The sequence below is a fragment of the Xyrauchen texanus genome, chromosome 3 (genome assembly GCF_025860055.1).
Source record: "Xyrauchen texanus isolate HMW12.3.18 chromosome 3, RBS_HiC_50CHRs, whole genome shotgun sequence".
Taxonomy (NCBI): Eukaryota; Metazoa; Chordata; class Actinopteri; order Cypriniformes; family Catostomidae; genus Xyrauchen; species Xyrauchen texanus.
In genome coordinates, this window is record NC_068278.1 from 39,596,751 (window position 1) to 39,619,289 (window position 22,539).

Sequence of the window (22,539 nt, forward strand, 5' to 3'; positions counted from 1 at the left end):
CTTAAAGAAATGAATAGTCATTTTGAAACATAGGTATATGAGCAATCACATGAAATGAAGACTCGTCATATCAGTAACCTTACAAAAGCGGTTTTATTCTACATGGAGAGGGTCTCCTCATTGGGGCTGCCATGTTAGAATCACATGACCAGCCAAATACTACTGGCTAAATCTCAGTAACCACCTTGAAATTGGACACTTTCACTCTTGGATTAAATTAATCATAGCTGACTGTGTATAGTGAATTTCTACAATGGCATCTGTTACTAAAACTATTGATTTTGAATGATGCTGCATCCATGCCGCTGTGTGTCACTAAAGGTCCAAGATTAGACAAATGCAAAAGTTGCTGAGTGCACCTTTAATTTCCATGACTTTTACAGGCCTGGAAAACACTATTTTAAAATTCCCTGAAACCTCCAGGTTTTCCAAGTCCGTGTGAACCCTGATATTTTATTTGTTGTCCATTTATATAAAATACTTCTATTGAATTAATACATTAAAATGGTCACTATGGCATCTTAACCTACAGTATAATTGGATAAACCTAGAATACAATATCGTGAAATGTCAAATGTCAGATAAAAAACAGGGATTCACTACAGTGGCATTTTTTTACCCCCACTTTTGAAATATCTGTGGCATTAAAGCCACTTTTGGTGCCATTTTTCCCAGAGCTCTGGTTAATTTCTGACCCTGATACAAACACATTTATCCAAACACTCATGGCCTACCCAAATTATTGCACTCTGACAGTATTTCACGTGTCACTTGGAAGCTGCGGCTGATGTATGTTTCATAGGACTCCGACACGCCCAGTTTACTGATCGGTATATGAGGTCTGGAGTGGAACAAGGCAACTTAAAGGAATTGATATATGTAACCAAATAATGCTGGGAGACATGAATTCATCCTATCAGAACTATTCATTGTGCAACTTCAGAATTATATGCTATCCATAAACAACATTTAAATAAAAACGTAAAGCAAAAAGAAAAGAAAAAAGAACATATAGTGGAGAGACAGACAAATAAAATAAATTTAGGATGCACAATCATTGAATGGATGTTTTCTATGGTATCTTGTATATACCTGTATGTTGTGTCCACACTGAGGTTAGCAGCTGCCAAGTCTGCAGGGGGGATCCAAGCAGGTAACGAGGTTCCTGATACCCATTTAGTCCACTCAAACAGACCTGGCTCAACTCTGATCTTAGTCTTTGCATCCTGTTGAAGACCTGAGAGACACCGTTCATAACAGACAACGAGGCATATGGGAAAAAAAAATTTTAGGGTGGAAATTAGCATGATTCCTGTGAAATGAAACTGATTACAATCCTCGCCTCACATTACATTCATATAAGCAAAACTTCTGGTTCATAAAGGCATGCAAGGAATATGAAAAGAGAGATGGAGGTGTTATTATACCTCTAAGGATATTATAGGCTGTTTGCACACAGCGCAGAGATGGAGAACAATACACAAAATCTACCACAGTATGACTCTCCAGCAGGGCCTCCCCTATAAAACAATCAAACACAAATTAAAACTGATCCTTTGGATTAAAAAAAAAAAGGATAAGGCAATTTTGTCTGGTGTTGCTTGTGACGTAGAAATGATACACTTCATCTTAAAAAAAAAAAGTAGTGCTTCTTGATATTAATGGATATTTAACAGTGACGAGGGACTGACCAACTAGACGAGCTTGAGTGGATCCAAACACAGTGATAGGGCAGTCCTTATCATAGTCCCTGTACCCCCCACTCCTCGCTGGCAGACTCGGCGGCATATTGAGGTTAGACCGCACATACCGACCTGCTCAGGGACATAGTAAGCATGCACACACAAATAAGTAAACATCCATAAACTGAGCATTAATTTTCAGTAAAAAAAAATACTTTCAGAAATTGAGGTATACAGAAAACAGAAGAACACGCAAATTAAAAAGATTTTAACTCGAACCTTTGGCATCAAAGCACTGATTTATCCAGTGTTTCCCAAAAACTACATCCATTCTCTCACCATGGCGACAAACAAACAACGTTCTCTTAGGCAATCGAGATTGATTGGGTCGCAGCATCTAAAACAGACCACAAATGTTTAAATAAGTCATAATTCATTAGAAAAAGCTTTTAGATTCCGTCAAATCAGCACTTGTGTCCTCCTCAAGGTTTTACCTGCATAGGCTGACATATGACACTAAGAGTGAGTGGATCAATTGAGATGGGGTCATCACGGCCATCCAAGTGTGTGTCAAGAAAAAACCCACCCATTGCACCCCTGCTATTGGTAGAGGAGGTTCCATTAAGGAAAGAAAAAGATCTGTAAAAAGATATATGAAATTAATTAATAGAATGTAGAGAGCTAATACACAGGCAAATGTTGCAGTTATTGTCTTCATGGGATGGCTCACCTAAAAATGTCAAATCTGTCAGCATTTACTCACCCTCATGTTGAGTTTCTTTCTTTCAAGTTACACAAAATAATATGTCAGCCAGAACTAACAGTCTCAGATACCATTAGTTTTTTTATTGCATCTTTTTTCCATCCAAAGAAAGTAGATGGTGACTGTCTGTCAGTTCTTCCTAACATAACATCTTTTGTGTTCCACGGAAAAAAGTCATACAGGTTTGGAACAACCTGTGTGTAAATGCTGACAGAAATTTCATTTTTGCATGAACTATCCCTTTAAATTTTTGCATACTATCAACATAGTGTTGGTACCATGAATTACCTCTCATGCTCCAACTTACCCATGAAAGACCCACGTGTCACACTCGTCTACCCTATTGACATAATTTTCTGGCAGTAGTCCAGATAACCCTGTACTCATAGAGGTCCCGTAGACCCAGCCCTCACTTGCAGTGGCCTGTTCTAAGGACGACATGAAGATAAAGTCACCAGGCACCAGCTCCAGTTCATCATCATTCTGAGGCACATAAGGGTACATCACCCGCAGGGTCTGAAAACAGAGATAGCAGGGAGATAAAACATACTCCACTGGGTTAAAAGGTCAGTATACGATAACTTTGATTTACTTCACTATCATAGTTTCAGCAACACAAAAAAATAAATACAAAAATAAAAGATATCCACTTGTCAAAGTATTAACCCTATTAACACAAACACTAATAACATCCACAAAGTGTTTTGGTCAAATTTACAATTCAAAAATATTTATTTACATGTCAGCATCAAAGGCTATTTTCATGGCAAGATCAAATTAGTTCAAGAAAATATGACAAACAATAAGTAAAAACATTTCTTACAACATAACAACAAAACCTTTACAAGATCTTTCAATTTAAAAATCATTAAGAAATTGCTGAAATGAAGAAAAGAGTAGCCATAGTAGAATCCATTGCCTACTATATAAGGGGTTGCACCGACTTTTTGACTACTCTGTTAGTCAGTTAGTTTTGCCACTACTTGACGAGTTGGGTTTGGCCGAGTACTTGTTTCATATGGTGACAGTACGATCAAAATTCCTCCGTTAACAAACTGTCTTCTGTGTATGTGCTTGCAATACATTTTCAAATATATGCAAATATATTTTAAATTAAGCTTAAGCATAAAGTGAACAAAAGGTGAACAAGGAGCACTTTGCATTTACAAAGCATGTACGAGGGATCATGATGCAAAGCACTACTGACATTTTAAGTGTTCTTTTTCACATACAAGCCAAAATTCTTGCAATGTGCCCTGAAACCAATCCAGAAACTACAGCAACATGACCTAGCATTAGGTTTTTGCACCATTTATGACAACTCAAGTAAAATAAATCTGTCAGATTACAGCTTCAGTGTACTTACTGTACACTATAAAAAGCACAAATTGCAACAAAATCTTGGAAAAAGAATTGACAACGTAAATAGAGATGTACTGATGTGGCTCATTGGTACTTCTTCATTTTGTATTGTTTTTTATTTTGTATTTTGTTAACCTTTAAGAGGTTATTAACAAAATAAACTGATAATGACATTAATTAGACTACCTCATGATTGGCAAATCGGATGTCCCGTGAAAAGAGTACAGCTTGCCAATCACAGCCCAGGGTTATGTCTACACCTTTGGCAAGTTTCTCTAATGATGCAAGATGATTTGATTGAAAGTGGTACGCCAGAGTTACATGGAGCTGTTTCTTATGGGGCTCCACATGAACATCTGGAGGGAGAGAAAGAGGGAGGAAAAGAAAGACAGAGGGGAAGAAAGGAACAATATGGTAAAAACAAAGTATCATAATTTATTAGAGCTTCATTGTTAATGTCATCATCACTTATAGCAAGGCATACCAACAAACAACCTCTCAGCACAAACCTGCTTTGGAAGCCGCCTCAGTGGCAAAGTCTGCAGCAAAGTTTTTGATCACCTCAGCCACCTTCTCTTCCACAAATAGGCCGATGAAGTTAGAGGATGAGTAGAACTCCAGGGGGAGGGGGGAAGGAAAACGACCTCTCCACTGGCTTACCACTGTCTGCAGAGCTTCACAGAGGGAATCTACCTTACTGTCTGCACACTACAGTGAGAGAGAGAGAGAGATACAGTACTACGGTGAGACTGCCAGGAACACAGAATTTACAGATCAACTTTACATAGATCAACACACAATACTGTATATACGACGACCCACATCTGACCCTAAAACAATTTATAGAGAAACAAGCTAATCTAACAATAAGCCCAGAATATAGACTCAGATCCTTATTCAACCACTAAAATCCCACCGTGATCCACTGTCTGTTAAAAATGTAGTATTTGGGAGGGGCGTGGGTTGGTCAGTGAGTATTGATGCTGACTACCACCCCTGGAGTCGCGAGTTTGAATCAAGGGTGTGCGGAGTGACTCCAGCCAGGTCTCCTATTAAACCAAATTGGCCCGGTTGCTAGGGAGGGTTGAGTCACATAGGGTAACCTCCTCAAGGTTGCGATTAGGGGTTCTTGCTCTCAATGGGCGTGTGGAAAGTTGTGTGTGGATCGCGGAGAGTAACATGAGCCTCCAGTGCTGTGAGTCTCCATGGTGTCATGCACAGTGAGTCACGTGATAAAATGCATGGATTGACTGTCTCAGAAGTGGAGGAGACTGAGACTTGTCCTCCGCCACCCGGATTGAGGTGAGTAACCGTGCCACCACAAGGACCTACTAAGAAGTGGGAATTGGGCATTCCAAATTGGGAGAAAAGGGGATACAATTTTTTTATTTTAAATGTAGTATTTAACATATAAATACTATTAAATCATGCTAATGACGATGACACATATACAACTGATTGTGTTGATAAATGCTCTGACCATGAAGAACTGGCAGAGGGTTATGTGAGGAAAGATGTTGTGGGCTTTGTTCTTGCCACATGTGATGCGACTCTGTTGCCAGAAGTTGGAGAGCTGGTTGAGGAGAGGGCCACTGGGTTTCAGGTACAGCACATACTCCCTAGGTAAAGGATCATCTAGGAATGGGTCATCTACATGGGAGAACAACCTGCAGAAAATGGAAATCCATGTCATGTTTGATATACTTTGCCTATATATAATGAATATATAAGGTAAATGCTGCAACTTATTGTTTGGGTTGGATATTAATGATATGATTGTTTTTGTATTTTAATACACAAAATTATTAGAAATAATGTCAAAGAAATCTACAGTATGTATGAACTGACATTTCATTTAAGGCTTAAAAATGATTTAATTCAAAGTTACAGGGCAAAATGGAGACTGTATATCAGTAAAGACGCCAATTAATTATTGTGTCATAAATCTGTAATTTTATATATCTGTGCAAACAGCTGAATGGATACCCCACATATGTGTTGTTGTTGTTGTTATTTTTGTTTGTTTGTTTTTTCCTTCTTGTTGGTTATGATTTGTTGTGTTTGTTGGTAAAATGATTATAAAAATAAAGTAAAAAAAAAAAATCTGCAAAATACTTTAATCTCTCCACACCAACTCACAAATACAGGAATATTAGTCAAAGCAGAGGATATAACCTCTGACAGTGATAGTCTAGAAATGTATTGTTAATTCTGTGCTTTGCTATAACATCAGCACAAAAAATAAATCTAAAGCATTAAAGAGACTAAACTTCCAGCAGAGGGTTTTTACCATGCTGATTGTTGTGTTCACTGTTAAACAGAGCAAGCTATCATCGCGCAAAAATGCATCTCCCATTAAAATCTCCACCACTAAAATTATTAATGTTAGTAAAGTCAGTTGTTGGACGACTAGTCATTTAGTCAACCACCCTGGCAAATCCCTGTCATATAGTATTACATTTCAAAATCATTGGCATTAATAGGGTGTTTGTCCTCCCTAAAAGCTTCCACTCTTCTGGGAAGGGTTTTCACAAGCTTTTGAAACATGGCTGCAGTTATTCAGAAACAAAAGCATCAGTGAGGTCATCCACTGATGTTAAGCAATGGGGCCTGGATTATTGACTGCACTCAAATTCTCCCCAAAGGTGTTCAGTGGGGCACAGGTTTGGGCTTTGTGAAAGTGAGTAAAGTTCTTCCGCACCAGATTCAGTAAACCACTTCTTAACTGACCTTGTTTTTGCAGAAACGTATTTTCATGCTGAGGCAGAAAAGGGTCCTCATCTGGAAGTCACAATTATCTAGAATGTAATTGTATGCCTAAGCATTAAGATTAGTCTTCATTGGAATTAAGGGGCCTTGCTAAATCTGTTAATTTGGAGGGGGGCGTCCACATCCTTTTGGCCATGAATACTGGCCATGGTCTGTATACTGGTAGAAATACTAACTCCCTGGCCAGCAGAGAGCAGTAGTAAACCATTAAAGGTTAAAGGGATAGTTCACACAGAAATGAAAATTCTCTCATAATTTACTCACCCTCATGACATCCCACATGTGTATGACTTTCTTTATTCTGCAGAACACAAATGGAGATTTTTAGAAGAATATCTCAGCTCTGTAGGTCCATACAAAGCAAGTAAATGGGTGCCAAAATGTTGACGCTCCAAAAAGCAGATAAAGACAGCATAAAAGTAATCTAGTGGTTAAATCCATATCTACAGAAGACATATGATAAGTGTGGGTGAGAAAAATCTGTATTTTAATACATTTTTGCTAGAAATTCTCCTCCCTGCCAAGTAGACTGAACAGAGAAGAACAATTATAGTAAAATGGACTTAAATATTTATCTGTTTCTCACCAACACCTATCATATCACTTCTGAAGGCCTTGATTTAACCACTAGAGTCCTATGGATTACTTTTATGTTGATTTATGTGATTTCTGGAGCTTCAACATTTTGGCACCCTTTTACTTGCTTTGTATGGACCAACAGAGTGGAGATATTCTTCGAAAAATCTTAATTTGTGTTCAGCAGAAGAAAGAAAGTCAAACACATCCAGGAAGGCATAAGGGTGAGTAAATGATGAGAGAATTTTTATTTTTGGGTGAACTATTCCTTTAAGTACATGTTAAGTAGATGAGTAAATGAACCTATCTGAAAGTATGTTGTTTCTTTGTGTCTGTGGTTTTAAAATGTATCATATCATCACTTCAAACCCCAAAAAGTGTCTGTGGTTCAAAACGGTTTAAATTAAATTAACAGCTGTCAAAATCTGCATGGGTCACAGAGCATGTATCTTGGTGTGTTTGTATGTGCACTCACCAGTCACAGGCTGCTTGTACATTTCTGCCCCCAGTTGAAACCAGAGCTTTTAGCCTATAACAGAAAGGACAGACAAAGAGAGAGAGAGAGACAGAGAGAGAGAGAGAGAGAGAGAGAGAGAGAGAGAGAGAGATCAGCTCAATTGCTGTACTGGTCACAAAATCAATGGCCTCCTTTCCGGAGGATGTTTATCTGTACATTAGTGCTGAGGAGTTGCTCAGAGATCTAAATATGAGATCACTGAGATGTTTCTCCCTCTATGTGTGAAACATATCATTTATCACATACAAACTCACACTCTGCATTAACCACCCATACCATTCCCTTTCCCCATAGCAATACTGGGAAAGTTAATTTGAGCTGCATAATCACTTGTTTACTGACATTTATGAATACTGAGGAGGCTTTATTCTTCTTAAGATTAATTAGAACAGCTTCATGTGAGACAAACGCACCTAGAAGAAGAGCTTTCTACATTACAGTGCAGATATATAAACAATCTTCCTCCTTACATTTTCAACATATCTACTCTAAAACACATACGTACAGTATATACACTCTGCTCTCTCTCGCTCTCATATATATATATATATATATATATATATATACACGCACATAGTATAGTGTAGTATTTTAGTATAGTATATAATTTATCATATTGTGGGTGTGTATGATAAAGAGCAGTCCCTGAGTTTCTCAATGAATTAAGCATCTCTAAAACACTTAATACTCCAGTGAATTACCCAAGTCTGAATAATTCAACAGGTGTCTGGTCTAAATAGTCTGTATTGGAAAAGTCATTTAATTTGGTCTGAAAAAGGAAATGTGTCTTATCTCAGTCAGTTCATGAGATACTTGCCACACTCTCCTCCCTCTCATTCTTTATCTCTCTCCAGCTCCCTTTAATGCTCTTTTCTATCATATAGAAGGAAAAGGAGTAATAAACACAATCTGACACAGATGGTGCAATAATTTAGGGCCACGCACACTCGCACGTTTACAGACTTGAGGCAAACACTAACACACCCTCATACTCACAGTTAGTGGAAGTATTCATACTCAGTACATATAATTGCACATAATCTTCTCGTGTGTAGGATTATATTTTCTGTACTGTAAGACTACACATAATCCAATCTAAGGTCACGCTTAACTCACTATGCCATTTCCTCATGTCTCACATCTCAAAGGCTTTTTTTTTTTTTTTACGAGCTGATTAAATTATCTTCTAAATCTAATTAGGGTCTTTTTATAAAAGCTCAAAAAAAAAAAAAAAAATGAAATCACGCACTCACACTGACTCTCCAGGGAAATGAGGTGTATGGATCTGTTTGAAACCATGCAGCAAAACTGAAATTCAGACTGACAGTTGAGTAAAAGCAACAAAAGCAGAAAAACTCCCCAAAATACACACAATTTAAAGGCATAGTTTAACCAAAAATGAAAATTTGGTCATTATTTCCTCACTCTCATGTCATTCCAAACCCATATTACTTTGTTCCGTGGAACACTAAAGGAGATGTTAGGCTGAACTGACAGCCTCAGTCACCAATCATTTAATTGCTTGGAAAATTATGTACTGCATCTTCTTTTGTGTTCCACTGAAGAAAGTCATAATAACATTAATTTATAGGTAAACTATCCCTTGGACAATACATTTTCTGGAATAACTGTTGATTAGGGATGGGCTGATCGGCAAGGAGAAGTCCGTGGAAATACGATTACTATGGTATTTCGATACATTCAGTCTCATGTAACCATTTGATGTCATGTAACTCATGATGAGTTGAAGCCATTCAATGATGCATTAATGCAACAAAAAAATTTAATCAGAGCAACATTTCACAAAAAGTGAAAAGACCTGTTCCCTTCACACCTCTTTCAAAAGAAAAGAGAAGTCACACGTCAGAGATGAGGGGAATTATGCAGATTTTTCAAAGTACAGGAAACCTCTGGTGATCAAGCGGTCCTCAATGCATACTTGACAATGTGTCCGTGTATTTAAGCAAACTAACAATAGGCAAATAATTAAATATATGTTCTTAGCAGATGAGCCAAAACAAGTTCTGATGCAGACCCTCTACTGTTTTACAAGAAGTATACAGTAAGATTGCTTTACATTTGCATTCTTAGCAGATGCACCAAAGTTTTGATTTAGATCCTTGTGGTGGCAAGGGCGCGATCGATGGTTCATCTAAAGAGAGGGAAAGTGGTAAGGATTCACCCTTGGGTGATAATTATGTCTAACAGCTGTTTCTCGTTCCAGTATTCCTGGGAAGAGCCCAGGCCAGAGGAAGGGGGGAGATACAGTAGATGCACAGCAGTGTGGCATGCTTGTATGTTTATGTATAGATGTGCTGAAAACCCAACTGATGCCAATTTATCATTCTGTTAATAAAAAGTTTGAAGAAACGGTTTCCTGAACCTCGCTTACTCTGTCCCACACTGACAAGACCTGCTACAATCCTCTAATGTTTTATACCAAGTATACAGTAATGCTTTATATTTTTAGCAGATGCACCATAGCAATTTACGATACAGATCCTCTACTGTTTTACACTAAGTACGTAGTATAAATAGCAGATGCACCAAAGCAACTTACAGATCCTTTACCGTTTCATACCAAGTATGCAGTATAAATGTTTTATCTTCACAATATGAAATATACCAATAGTGGATGTTTCATTAGTAAACCAACACTCAGAAAGACAACATAATGAATTAATTACATTGGGGATATATAGTACATAAGATTCACAATGACAATTACTTGCTTCTGTCACACATAACAGCTTCCTATCATGTTTACACACTCTACTGATCAGTTAGGTTTAAATAAGGGGTTTGGTAAGGGCATAATAAGCATGTCTTTAACGTCTCATGTGCGAAAATCATGCTTACTTCTGCATTAGACATCCGGGCATTTGCACGTGATGAAATCATCCAAATTTATATGATTGAACTCGTACGAATTTATTTATCATGAGACTGGGTTGCGTAGTGTGGACAGGGAAAACGGAGATATCTGAAAGCAATGATGTATTTGTTGTCATTTCAGTCTAGGATTGCTCCGATAAAACATTTTTGGCTTCTGTATGATACCAGCTATGGTATTTCGGTATCAATATGAAATCAACAAATAAAAAGCCTCAGATTTTGTAAGAAATTGCACAGAAAATGACTTGTGAACCACATAAAGTCTCACAGATACATTCTATGCGTTTTCCATGTTCATATTTTAATTAAATGTTATGATCAAATGGTGTTTAATCAAATTGAAGAATACAGATTTTATCAAATATTATGATATATATATATTTTGTTTATAAAATAAAAAAAAATTGCAGTTTTATTTTTGGTCAAATAAAATGCTGCATAACAGAGTTTCATAGTATTAATGAAAATATTAATGAAAATAAAATCTTATTACCTTTGGCACAAGTCTGCTATGGCTGAATACCAAAATGCTGATAAAACACTTGCATTTGTGATATTGCTTACAGATAATAATAATAATAATAATAATAATAATACAACCATTTAATATTATATAATTTTTATTATGAGTATTATTACTACTTTTTAAATATTTTTAAATCAGTATCTATATTTTTCTGCCTTCAATTTCATGCATCCAGTTGAATAATGCTTTCATTAAAGTGGGACTTTTATTTTGACAGACCGTTGAGTTCTTCCTGTTTTTGACAGGTTAGTTATATCAAGCTTTCCATTAATGCTGGGATAATCCTGCGACTTTCGAGCTGAAATTTCCGAGCCGCACCGGAGGAGTTCATTTAAGTGTTAACAGCCATTTATACTCCAAACACACTGCATGAATATTAAGCACCAGCAGTGTGTGTGTTGAGTTTGTGCGTGCGCCCATGTGTATGTGTGTGGGAATCATATGACAGAGCAGTGTGGTACCTCATGTTCATTCTGTAGCATGCAGCGCATGTGACTGTATAATATTTAATGAAATTACATCCTTCTGCTGTTTAATGATTACACTTGGCCATATCCAGAGGACTTTTGGAAAATGTTTCAAAACATCAGTCTGGACGGAGAGAGTTTTGAAAATAAAAACACAGTTTTCAATTATCGAGATTAATGTTGCCATGGACTGAACTATGTCATTTCTGTGCCGCTAGGATTACTAAATGGAATTGCACAAAAAAAAAAATATTTTCAAACAGGTCTCCAGAGCAATATGCTTAAACTTTTCAGAGAAATCAACCCAGCTTACTTATAGTTGTCTCTGCATAATAAGCTGCAATTGAAACATTAATACTGATAAAATTACTCACTTCAAAGAAGATCCAAAATGAAAAAAAAAAGAAAAGAAAAGAAAATTGTATATTTTTACTTTATCACCGCTACCCAGGAACTTGTTTTACAGTTAATGACAAAACGCCTGTTGCACGAAAACATACAAGTGGGTTTTGTTGCACAAGGTGTTTATTGTTGTAGCTGCACATCCCCCCATCCAATTTCAATGATACCACATGAAAACCTTAACCATCTGGTATGTTTTTTTTAAGTTAATATATAAAAAAAATCTACAACAGAAGTTTTTGTAGAGAAAGTGTTTTCCCAAGCCTCTCAAGGTTAGCCTAAAGTTCAACTACAGTTAAACAACAGAGGGTGGACCATGCTGCACTAATCAAAATAATTTACACACAGGTATCAAAGAAGCCTTGTGCATTTTAATGAAGTCTCTGGTTGCACTTTCACAAGACTTCATCACAGCCCAAACCTGACACTCCACCCACACATACACAAACCTTCAACACATATACCTCCACAACAACACATAAACAGAGAAACATGCACAAGAAATACACAAGCCCATGTGAATGCGTACACATTCCAACTTATATACAGTCCACATGCTAAACAGCTGATATTCTTGTTCTACCTCATGTACACACTATGGCACATGTAGTCAGAATAGAAAATCACACACACACACACACACACAATTAGGCTTTTAGGCCTATACACAGATCAGCCACAACATTAAAACCACTTGCCTAAAATTGTGTAGGTCCCTTTCATGCCACCAAAACAGCTCTGACCCATCAAGGCATGGACTCCATAAGACCACACATAAGTGTGTCCTATATGGTATCTGGCAACAAAATTTTAACAGCAGATCCTTTAAGTTGTGAGGTGGGGTTCTCATGGATCGGACTCTTTGGTCCATCACATCCCACAGATGCTCAATAGGATTGAGATCTGGGGAATTTGGAGGCCAAGTCAACATCTTGGTAGGTGGTATGCATCAAAGTAAAATCCACGTAAATGCCAGGACCCAAGTTTTCCCAGCAGAACATTGCCTAGAGCATCACATTGCCTCCGCCGGCCTGCCTTCTTCCTATAGTGCATTATGTGCAACAGTATCTCTTGTGTAGGATTGGATCAGATGGGCTAGCCTTCACTTTCCACGCGCATCAAACAGCCTTGTACACCCATAACCCTGTCACCGGTTCACCGGTCTTTCCTTGGACCACTTTTGGTAGGTACAAACCACTGCATACTAGGAACACCCCACAAGATCTGCTGTTTTGGAGATGCTCTACCTCAGTCGGATAGCCATCAAAATTTAGCCCTTGTAAAAGTCACTCAGATCCTTACACTTGCCAATTTTTCCTGCTTCCAACACATGAAATTCAAGAACTTCTGTTCACTTCCTGCCTAATATATCCCACCCCATTGACAGGTGCCATTGTAATGAGATAATAAATGTTATTCACTTCATCTGTCAGTGGTTTTAATGTTGTGACTGATCAGTGTGTATTTGGTTTAAGAGGACACAACAGATGTAATGGTTTTTATACTGACTTAATATATTTTCTATTCCCTAATCCTTATTCTCACAGAAACCTTTTGGCAATTTTACATTTTCAAAAACAGAGTTTAGTATGCTCTTTAGTATTTAGTTTTAAGCAATTTGAATTACAGGGACACTTGAGGTGTTCTCATAAACCATGTTTATGGAAGAATACCCTCATAATTACCAGTGTGTAAACTAAAAAATGGTCCTTGTTAATATATACCAAAACACACACACACACACATTTGACTTGTCTGATTATCCATTAACCTCTCTATCTATCTATATATCTATATATCTAATATATATATATATATATATATATATATATATATATATATATATATATTAGAGTATATGTATGTGTCTGAGAGCTGTATTGTGTTACAGTCCATCTCCTCCCTTCCCCTCTGGTCAGTGCTCAAGGCAGGAACTCAATGATTTATTTATAACCTGTATTTCCTGTGCAGCATTTGAGAGGGATGAAGAGTCTGGTCCAGAGAGAACATAAGTCTGCATGTGTGTGGGCTTGGATGAATGAGTATGCATGAACAACAAAAAAATATATATACTTTTATCTTTATTTTATTTTGTTTGTCAGTTATTTATCTACCCATGTAACATATTCTTCTGAGGAGTGGAGTTAAAAGTTTGTAATATGTGCATAGAAAAAACTGTCCAAGTAAGTATATTTCTGCTGTGTTAGTGCATACTTGCGCCATCATTCTCACTCCTTTGGCCCAATCTCCAAACTCTATGGGGAAATAGTCATTTCCTGTTTACAGAGGAGTAATTTAGCATGTATCCCCATTCAGCACAACATAGCACAAAACCCAGAAACACACAGAGTGGGGCCCAACAGTCTCAAACCATATTGAAAATCTGGGATTCTAAATCCTGGAAATAAAGAGAAAGATTTAGAGTTCTGAGAAATTGAAAACCAAGAAACATTATTATTTCAAATGAAAGAAAAATATTAAAGATTATGCACTATTTCTGGGTAAAGGATCATATAAGCTTTAGATATAAATGTGTGACATTGAACATAATAACTCCTTTAGTAAAAAAGTTCAGATTGATTTGCTTCCATTGAAGCATAAAAGATGCTCTTTGGAAAAAGTCCATGCTGTCTTTAAAGCAAAATGGTGCATTACAAATACTAAGAAATGCTGAAACTAATGTACCTTTTTACTAAATTATAAAGCTCTTTTTTTTATAAATTTGAAAACATTTATTTTAGAAGGATTTTTTCAGACTTTTGGACCCCATTGTAAATACAAACTGGTGTTATCAGCGCAAATTACCAGAATTTAATTAAACAATAAAGCCAGATCCACTTTCTGCACAGTTCAATAAAGATATTTGTGATTCTTATTCCTACTACAGATTTTCACTCCATAACCCAGTTTAGTGTGTCTTTCTCACAGGATTAATAACATCATCATTATTGTCTCTGTCTTACTATTACACCCTCTCTCTTTTCCTTTCTTTTTAATTCCCTTCCACACCACACAGAGAAAACGAGAGGAAAGAATAATGAATGCATTACGTGATGTCTCTGATTGTTCTGCCATGCACATATCCTCATGCACAATTGTTATCCTTTGACAATAAGCCCTTCTGACTCTGTAACTAACAGGGTTGGCTGGCCATGCAGATCTTTTTACACTCGAGTTCTCTCTCCCACTAGTTAACAGCTTATTATGTTAAAACTACAGGGAAGACATTCACAGCTTTTGTGTGCGTGTTTTCACTTGGTTTGGGTGCATGAGACTGGGCAGATGGCAACATGAAGTAGACAGAGAAGGGAAAGACCAACAGGACATAAACGAGACCGAATCAGGTGCACCAAGAAAAAAAGGGTTTTATTCATGCAGCAAAAACATCATTATATAATTTCACACTGACAGAGGGAACAGAAACAGACATGCCTTCGTGTGTCTTCGTGTCTTAGAGTGCTTTCACACCAGAGTTTTTGCACATCCGTGTCTGTTTAACGTCAGTTTGGTTTGTGTGAAAATGGTTTTCCGAATTTGGGTGCACAGCAGCAAATTGCAATCATTCTGTGGTTCAAACCCAAATGTACAATGTGAAAAGAACCAGTGGTTTGGACCACGCAGTTAAGTGTGAAAAGAGACAGGCCAACAAGAAACAAATTGAATCAATTTTGTTTTTTTTTAAATGCCCAAAAACATAAGAAGTATATCAATAAAAATTGTAATTGAAATAAAGAGTGTGTGATTATGTGTGGTGTCTAGGTGTGACCTTGGGTTTGAACATGTATGCATGACTAAAGCATGATTCATTGTGACTGAACATTAAACAAAGAATTAAGCCATTTAAAAATGCCACAATAGAAGGAAAGAGACTTATAAAGGTCTATAATCCACAGACATCATCAGAATCACACTGCAGCTTCTTCCATTATAGCTTAACCGGAAAAACTGAGCTTGATTCTGTAGAGTGTCTATTTCATATTCTCCGATTTAGAGTTCAGTTTGGATCAAATATAATCACCAGAAGAGATGTCACAGCTGTAATTCTAGCTGTAACTAGTGTAGCTAGTTGTTGTCAAAAAGTTGGTGTCTTTTACATCACAAATAAATTACCAGATTTTCATACATGCCTAAGCAAATGCTTTTCATGATGCTTTGTAGTGTATAAAGAGCACTCAAACACAATGTACATGCCACCAACAAAAAAGTACCATTGTAATATGTTTTTTTAACCATAGTGTTCTTTGAAGTGTCTTTCAAAAAGCAAGGCATATGAATAGTAATAATGCAAGTACCATGGTACAGCCACAGTACTTCTTTGTGATGGTTGGACACAGAAGACATGCAATTTCAATAGTTACGGTTTTTTAACAAGTTTATTTATAGCCAGAAGAGACAGGGTAAATAAGAAGAGCCCCACGAAACAAAACATAAAATCTAAACCCTTCCATTTATTCATTCTAAATAAATGCCCAAATCACCAATTCATTTGATGATCTGACAATAACAAAAACTGTAGTAAATGTGGTATTTTGGTGCAGGGCTACTTCACCACACATAATGGAAAATAATTGAATTGCAATATAAATTATAATCTAAGGTAAGCTGTCTGAACTGTTTCAATATGCTGTGAATAATATAGTAGTAGAGATGCCTTTGTTCCTTTCTGTTGTCTTTCTATGCATAGGTTACTTTACACACACATTTCAGTACAGATATTTGAATGGGTGCATATGGGTTCATATTTATTGTGGCTATAAGAGGTGGCTGTTTATACATATCTGCACACACCACTTGTTCTTTAATGTAGTTTCTGTGAACCTCTGCCATGGTATTTCAGATTATGCACATATGTCTATGCATGTACCTCGCTTTATTTGAAGTTCTATGCATGCGTACGTCTTTCCACCCCCAAGTCTCTGTGTGTCTCAGCACATATGGGTTCCTTTATGTCCCAGCAGCCACACCGCTCTCTAAAGGTCACAAACCACTTCCTGAAACGGGGCACTTCCTCTTAGCGGACAACATTTGCACTGAGTTTACAAGGAGTATGAGCGTAGGAGTACATAGTGTGTGAGCATTTGAATGCATGTCTGTTCACAACCAAAATGTATTTCTAACACCTATACAACATTCTTTAAAATGTAAATATTATTTTACAATACAAAAAACTTCAAAGACGTCATCAACAGTGAAGTGTGATTTCGGTGAGTGTTCTTCAATAAAGGTTAAAAGACAGCATTGATTAATCAATTTGAACGAAAAAAAGTGAGACTATTTAGCGCAATCGATACCCAAGTTACTAAGTAACTGTATTAACACTGGAAAACTTTCTGCAATCTGTGTTGTGGAAGAGTACTGGGGCTGTGATTTCAGATCCGTTCTATTTCTCAGGTAAATCTAACTTAAGGTGATAGACTGAGGGTGGCCAAGAACATACAACAGAAGACCATTACACCCTTGACCAGAAGAAAATGATTGCATTGCTCAGTGGGTGATCTTTTTCAGCTCAGGAGACTTAATAGTGTTCTCAGTTAAATTGATGTCTCTGATGTTTCTCCTAAATTTCTTTAAGAAAAATACAATTATTGTAAACATACAGCAAGATTATAGCAATATTAGCAAATATCAGCCCAGTGTGTGACATTGTTGAGATCTCTTCTGACACTAGTCAGATTACCAGGGTCTTTTATCACAGGAAAAATCTGAAATGCAGTTTCCATTTGACCTTTATTTAATCTCATTGTTGTCTGGGATAATCAACTGAGATATTAAAGAGAACTCATTTGAGATTTTTTGAGCCTTTATCTAACAGGATTGTACACTTAAAGGCATCTTTATTCAGATTTTCCAGATTGAATACTTAGCATCAGTGTGCTTAGAATAAGAAATTGGAATTCTAACTCAATAGTCTTCCAGCTCCATGAGGAATCTGTCCATTGTACTGTATTTTTAAACTTCTACAGAGTCTGTGAATAATTAAACATGTTTGACAATGTTCTGTTCAACTGTTATATTACAAATAGTGTTGTTACTGGATATCCTACTGTCAGCTGCTTGCAAGAATTGTGTGAGACAGCAAGGGTTGACTGGTTTTTGTTGAGTTCAAGCCTAGATACTGAACTATCATGGCCTTCCCACATCCCATATTTCCTCTGAGAAAAGTTAATCATGTGATGGCCACACACACACACACACACACACACACACACACACACACACACACACACACACACACCTTTGTTGTCATTAAATGTCACAGATGTGTTATTTTTGTGCATCCGAGAATGGCCAAATACAATTATGTTGCATAATGAATAACAGACAACGATGTTTCATGGTTGAAAATCAATCTTCAGCACTAGTAACTATATGCCATGTAACATGGATCAATGCAACATAATCCAAAAATGACAACACAAGCACGCTGCAGGTGAGGGGTAACAGGAATAAATCCTACAAAAATACATGCACACTAGCACAGTTTGGCTTTCATTCACTTGTTGACTGATATGGATATAAAGTAATGATAATAATAACTAGAGAGTGTGGTGGCTAATAGCAAATATATAATGCCAATATACAGTATATGTAATTTATCTTAGGCTAATGCAATTCCATTAGACTAAAACAAATGAGATGTACATTACACGCATAAGCTGTAATTGGCCCTTTTCACATATCCAGCTTTAGAATGGGGAAGTATAACAATAGCAGGGTAAACTTGTAAAGTGATAAATGAAAGACCACGGCATATATAATTTTTGCAGCAAAACAGCAAAAGAGAAAATCCTCTCTTACGCTATCATGGCTTTCCAAAAGAAGAAAGAAAAAAGAGTGGTGGATAACAGCAGTCAGACAAGTGAAAAGGCCAAATTTTCAGTCACTTCCTTCAGCAGCTGTATTAGAAACCTCATCGCAGCTGTGTTAACTCAGTTTTAAAACAAATTATAGGTAACTATGATTTATGATGAGTATTATGTTTTACATTTACACAAAATAATAAAAAAATTGCAAATATAAAAATGTTTGATAGATTTATGCTGCTCAATAAGGCTGAAACGTGTCATCACAATCTGTGTAAAGGGTCTATTAAACATTTTCTTAAACATTTACTTGAAATTCACCTAGAAAAACTGAAAATTATTATCTTTAATTAGTCTCTTTAATATAGGCAATCTTTATCAATCGTATCTTCTGTAAGAAACCCTTGAATGACACATTGACTGAACTTTTTTTTTTTCAGCTTCGAATTAGTAGTTTTCTTTGAACTGAATGTTTCCACCTCAAGACAGACTCACACTTGCCTTTCAAAACTCATGTTTCATACTCCCTCTTTATTCTCCTTCTGTATTTCTCTTGCGGAAAATCTATGAAACTCCTGCATCAGCAGGCGAAACTGGAAAGAGTCCCTCAGCAGCCAGGACACAGAAACATCAATGTTTCCACCTCGTGTGTGTGAGAGCTTTCCACTCAAACTGACCTTAACACACACTATACCAACCATACAAATGGCCGCCACAATCTCACATGGAAACCTCCAAATAGAACACAGTTTCAACTAAAAACTTTTACACTTCAAGTTAAAACAAAACTTGAGGCACTTTACCAGTTGACGTTTCTCAAAGTTACCTTTCAAAGTAGCCTTCAGTTTAATGATTGTAGATAAATATTCACTTCATCCAGCAGTGTTCTTCAATATCCTAAAACTGTTTTACATAGTGAGAAACTGCTGCTGATGATGATGATGATGATGATGATTCAGATAAATAGCGGTTAGCATGAATCAAATTGAATTGAAAATTCCATACCCTTAATGCTAACCCGTTTGGCCAATTCACTCACAAGAGCTCAAAAGAATGATTCATTCATGAATGGAACATCACTCTGATCCTACACAGCCAATAGAAATTTGGGGAAGACAGCAAGATCGGCGATATTGTCATTTAAAGAAACGTTTTTCAGATCATTCGAAGAGCTCATTTTATTTTATTTTTTAAGTGACTCAACTGGTCTCGGGGAAGCCAGATTCCACACTTGTTTGAGTCTGAGTCAAGACAGTCCAAATGCTTCCGAGCCCATGACAAAACCAAGACCATCAAAATATGATCTCGAGATAGAGTCCGGACTTGAGTACTGACACAGTATGCACGATGAGTCTATGTATTACTAGCCTTAATATTCAAATCAAGCATGAAAGTGACAGAAAAATATAACTTATTTACATGAAACTTAACAGAACAAATATAATTTCAGTCACTAAAAGAAGTACTCTAAAAGTTATTTCTAATAAAATAGCTATTCATCGAATAATTTCACTAATCTCCATACAGAAAACGTAGCCTCCCACCCTTCTCTTTCAATGTCAATCCCAGCTGGATGGCATGTGTTCACAGAGAAGCAAGACAGCCCCGTTGGCTGTTATGCATGTGAGTTACTGTATGTCCAGACACCATTACGGTCACGTTACATCATCGGCTCATGTTCTGTCTTGTGTTTTGTGTCCAGTCCTGTGCGAGTGCACGGGTCCGGTTGGGAGTTAATGGCATGCGCAAGTTACCGTTGTGCGCTCTCCGGTGATGTCACGGTCCTGTCACCTTGTCAGGTTAGGTTTTTGTCAGACGGGACTGTGACATCATCGTTCCCTGTCTGTCTTGTGTTTCGTGTACGTTCTTTGTGTGAGTCCATGGGTTCAGTTGTGAGTTACCGGCTTGTGCGAGTTACCGGCGTGTGCTCTCCGGTGATGTCACCTTGTCGGGTTGGGTTTTTGTCTGACGGGAACATGAAATCATTGTTCCCTGTTTGTTTTGTTCCAAGCGTGTTGACGTTTCCTTCCTCATGTGTTTCAGGTGCCACTGGCACACAGAATCAGCATTTCCATGGGAACCCATATTGCTTCCATGGGAACGCTGATCATGCCAACTTAGAGCTGCGAGTGGCACCTGCCCCTTGTTTGTTCATGCCTATTTTTATTCCCTCATGTGTCATGTGCTTTGCTGAATTGTTAAATGTTGAATGTTAAATGTTGCTCAGTGTTGACTGAGTGTTTGGCTATTGTTGTTTGATGTGAAGTAACTAACCTTACATTCTCTGCCTAGTTGGTCCTGTCTCACGTATATGTTGGTTGCCCTACGTCGGGTGTATGATTGCCTTCCAGTTTGCTGCATGTCAGCTGAGCTTCCATAGAGGATTCTTACTCAGTAACTACGTATACTTATTATTGTAAATAAATCCTTTGAACTGTTCCTCTGCTTTTGGGTCTGTTTGTATCACTGACACACATTATAATTACACTAAATGTTCTATCACAAGCTTAAAAAGATTATCAGTGTTAATACTTCTTCAACTGGTATTTATTGAGAATGTGGAATATACGTACATGTGGGTTGACAATTAAGCATGAAAGGTTAGAAGCAGAAAAATCAAACCTAATAAAACCAATCACATCATATAAAGTATCTGCTAAAAAAATGAAATCCAATTATAACCCAATTGTGTCACATTCTTCAAAGCTGAACCCTGAAACAGTCATATGGAGTGACAGATTTAATACAATTAAGAATATTAATTAGTGCATGTTTGATGTAACTCAAACCGTATCAACACCCTTCCTATTTCTTAAAATAATATAACTTAATTTCAAGTCATAACCAAATCACTTTAAATTATAACAACTTTTTACTGTCAAAAACAGGATCATTAATTTGAATGTGACATTACATTATTCAGTAACCCACCAAAGGACAACACAATTTATAACAAACACTGTATAAAAAAAACTTATTATGCATAAGGTGAAATACAACAGGATGCAAGAGCCCATCTAATATAATGACTTGTTAACATTTAAAACAACACATAATTGTCCAAATGTAGGGGAGAACTGGCATGTAATGAACAATTAATGTAACATCTATAATCATTTTATGCAAAATGCACTCGCTGTAGCCATTAAAAGGACTGTACACATCCAATTCAACCCTCTACCTCATCCAAAATAACAAACAATTTCAGGGTCAACATGGACATGTTGTGAAAAACATGGTTTAATGAAAGGTTCTTCAGTAAGATTAATTTTAGAGTTGCTAATTTATTTACAGTAAATCAAACTACATCATCTTAAATGGTTAAATTTCCATCAAAAGTAAACTGTTTTCATGTTGTTTTCTGGCCTGATTTGGTAATATAACAAAAACATCTACAATGTGCCGGGCTGTATGAATGCAACAGATATGTAGCAAAACAGAAATGTTGGTCAAGTGCATGTTTAAAAAGTGTCTCTGTGTTTTAAAATCTATCACGATATGTTGTTTCCAAATCAACTTGTTTGTCTTGCTTGCCGTATGTTTACATGTAGTCTGATGTAACAAATAAAGCCTGTGCTTCTTAATTTGATGATGTCCTACTGTTTGAGGACATTTTTGTATTGACTAAAATTGTCATGAACCCATAAATTAATTATAGCCCATTCACATTATAGAGCTTTTTCAATTACTGTTACAATTATCAAATATTGCAATCATAATTAACCTATACAGACTAGATGTTATAAACATAACGTCTACCTTTGTGTACTTAATTAC

The 22,539-nt window shown here is 36.8% G+C and overlaps 1 protein-coding gene across 1 annotated transcript in view; it reads right to left on the reverse strand.

Moving 5' to 3' along the window:
- Nucleotides 1-22,539, reverse strand: part of ubash3ba (ubiquitin associated and SH3 domain containing Ba) — a 31,512-nt gene that overhangs the window by 5,587 nt on the left and 3,386 nt on the right. Inside the window, exons 2-12 of the mRNA XM_052104778.1 lie at nucleotides 7,628-7,681; nucleotides 5,288-5,474; nucleotides 4,317-4,515; nucleotides 3,994-4,163; nucleotides 2,753-2,961; nucleotides 2,177-2,321; nucleotides 1,962-2,079; nucleotides 1,692-1,814; nucleotides 1,428-1,520; nucleotides 1,093-1,237; nucleotides 735-841 (exon numbers count right to left, since the gene is read on the reverse strand). Of these exons, the coding sequence (XP_051960738.1) occupies nucleotides 735-841; nucleotides 1,093-1,237; nucleotides 1,428-1,520; nucleotides 1,692-1,814; nucleotides 1,962-2,079; nucleotides 2,177-2,321; nucleotides 2,753-2,961; nucleotides 3,994-4,163; nucleotides 4,317-4,515; nucleotides 5,288-5,474; nucleotides 7,628-7,681 (1,550 nt within the window). The remainder of the gene's footprint in view (nucleotides 1-734; nucleotides 842-1,092; nucleotides 1,238-1,427; nucleotides 1,521-1,691; nucleotides 1,815-1,961; nucleotides 2,080-2,176; nucleotides 2,322-2,752; nucleotides 2,962-3,993; nucleotides 4,164-4,316; nucleotides 4,516-5,287; nucleotides 5,475-7,627; nucleotides 7,682-22,539) is intronic.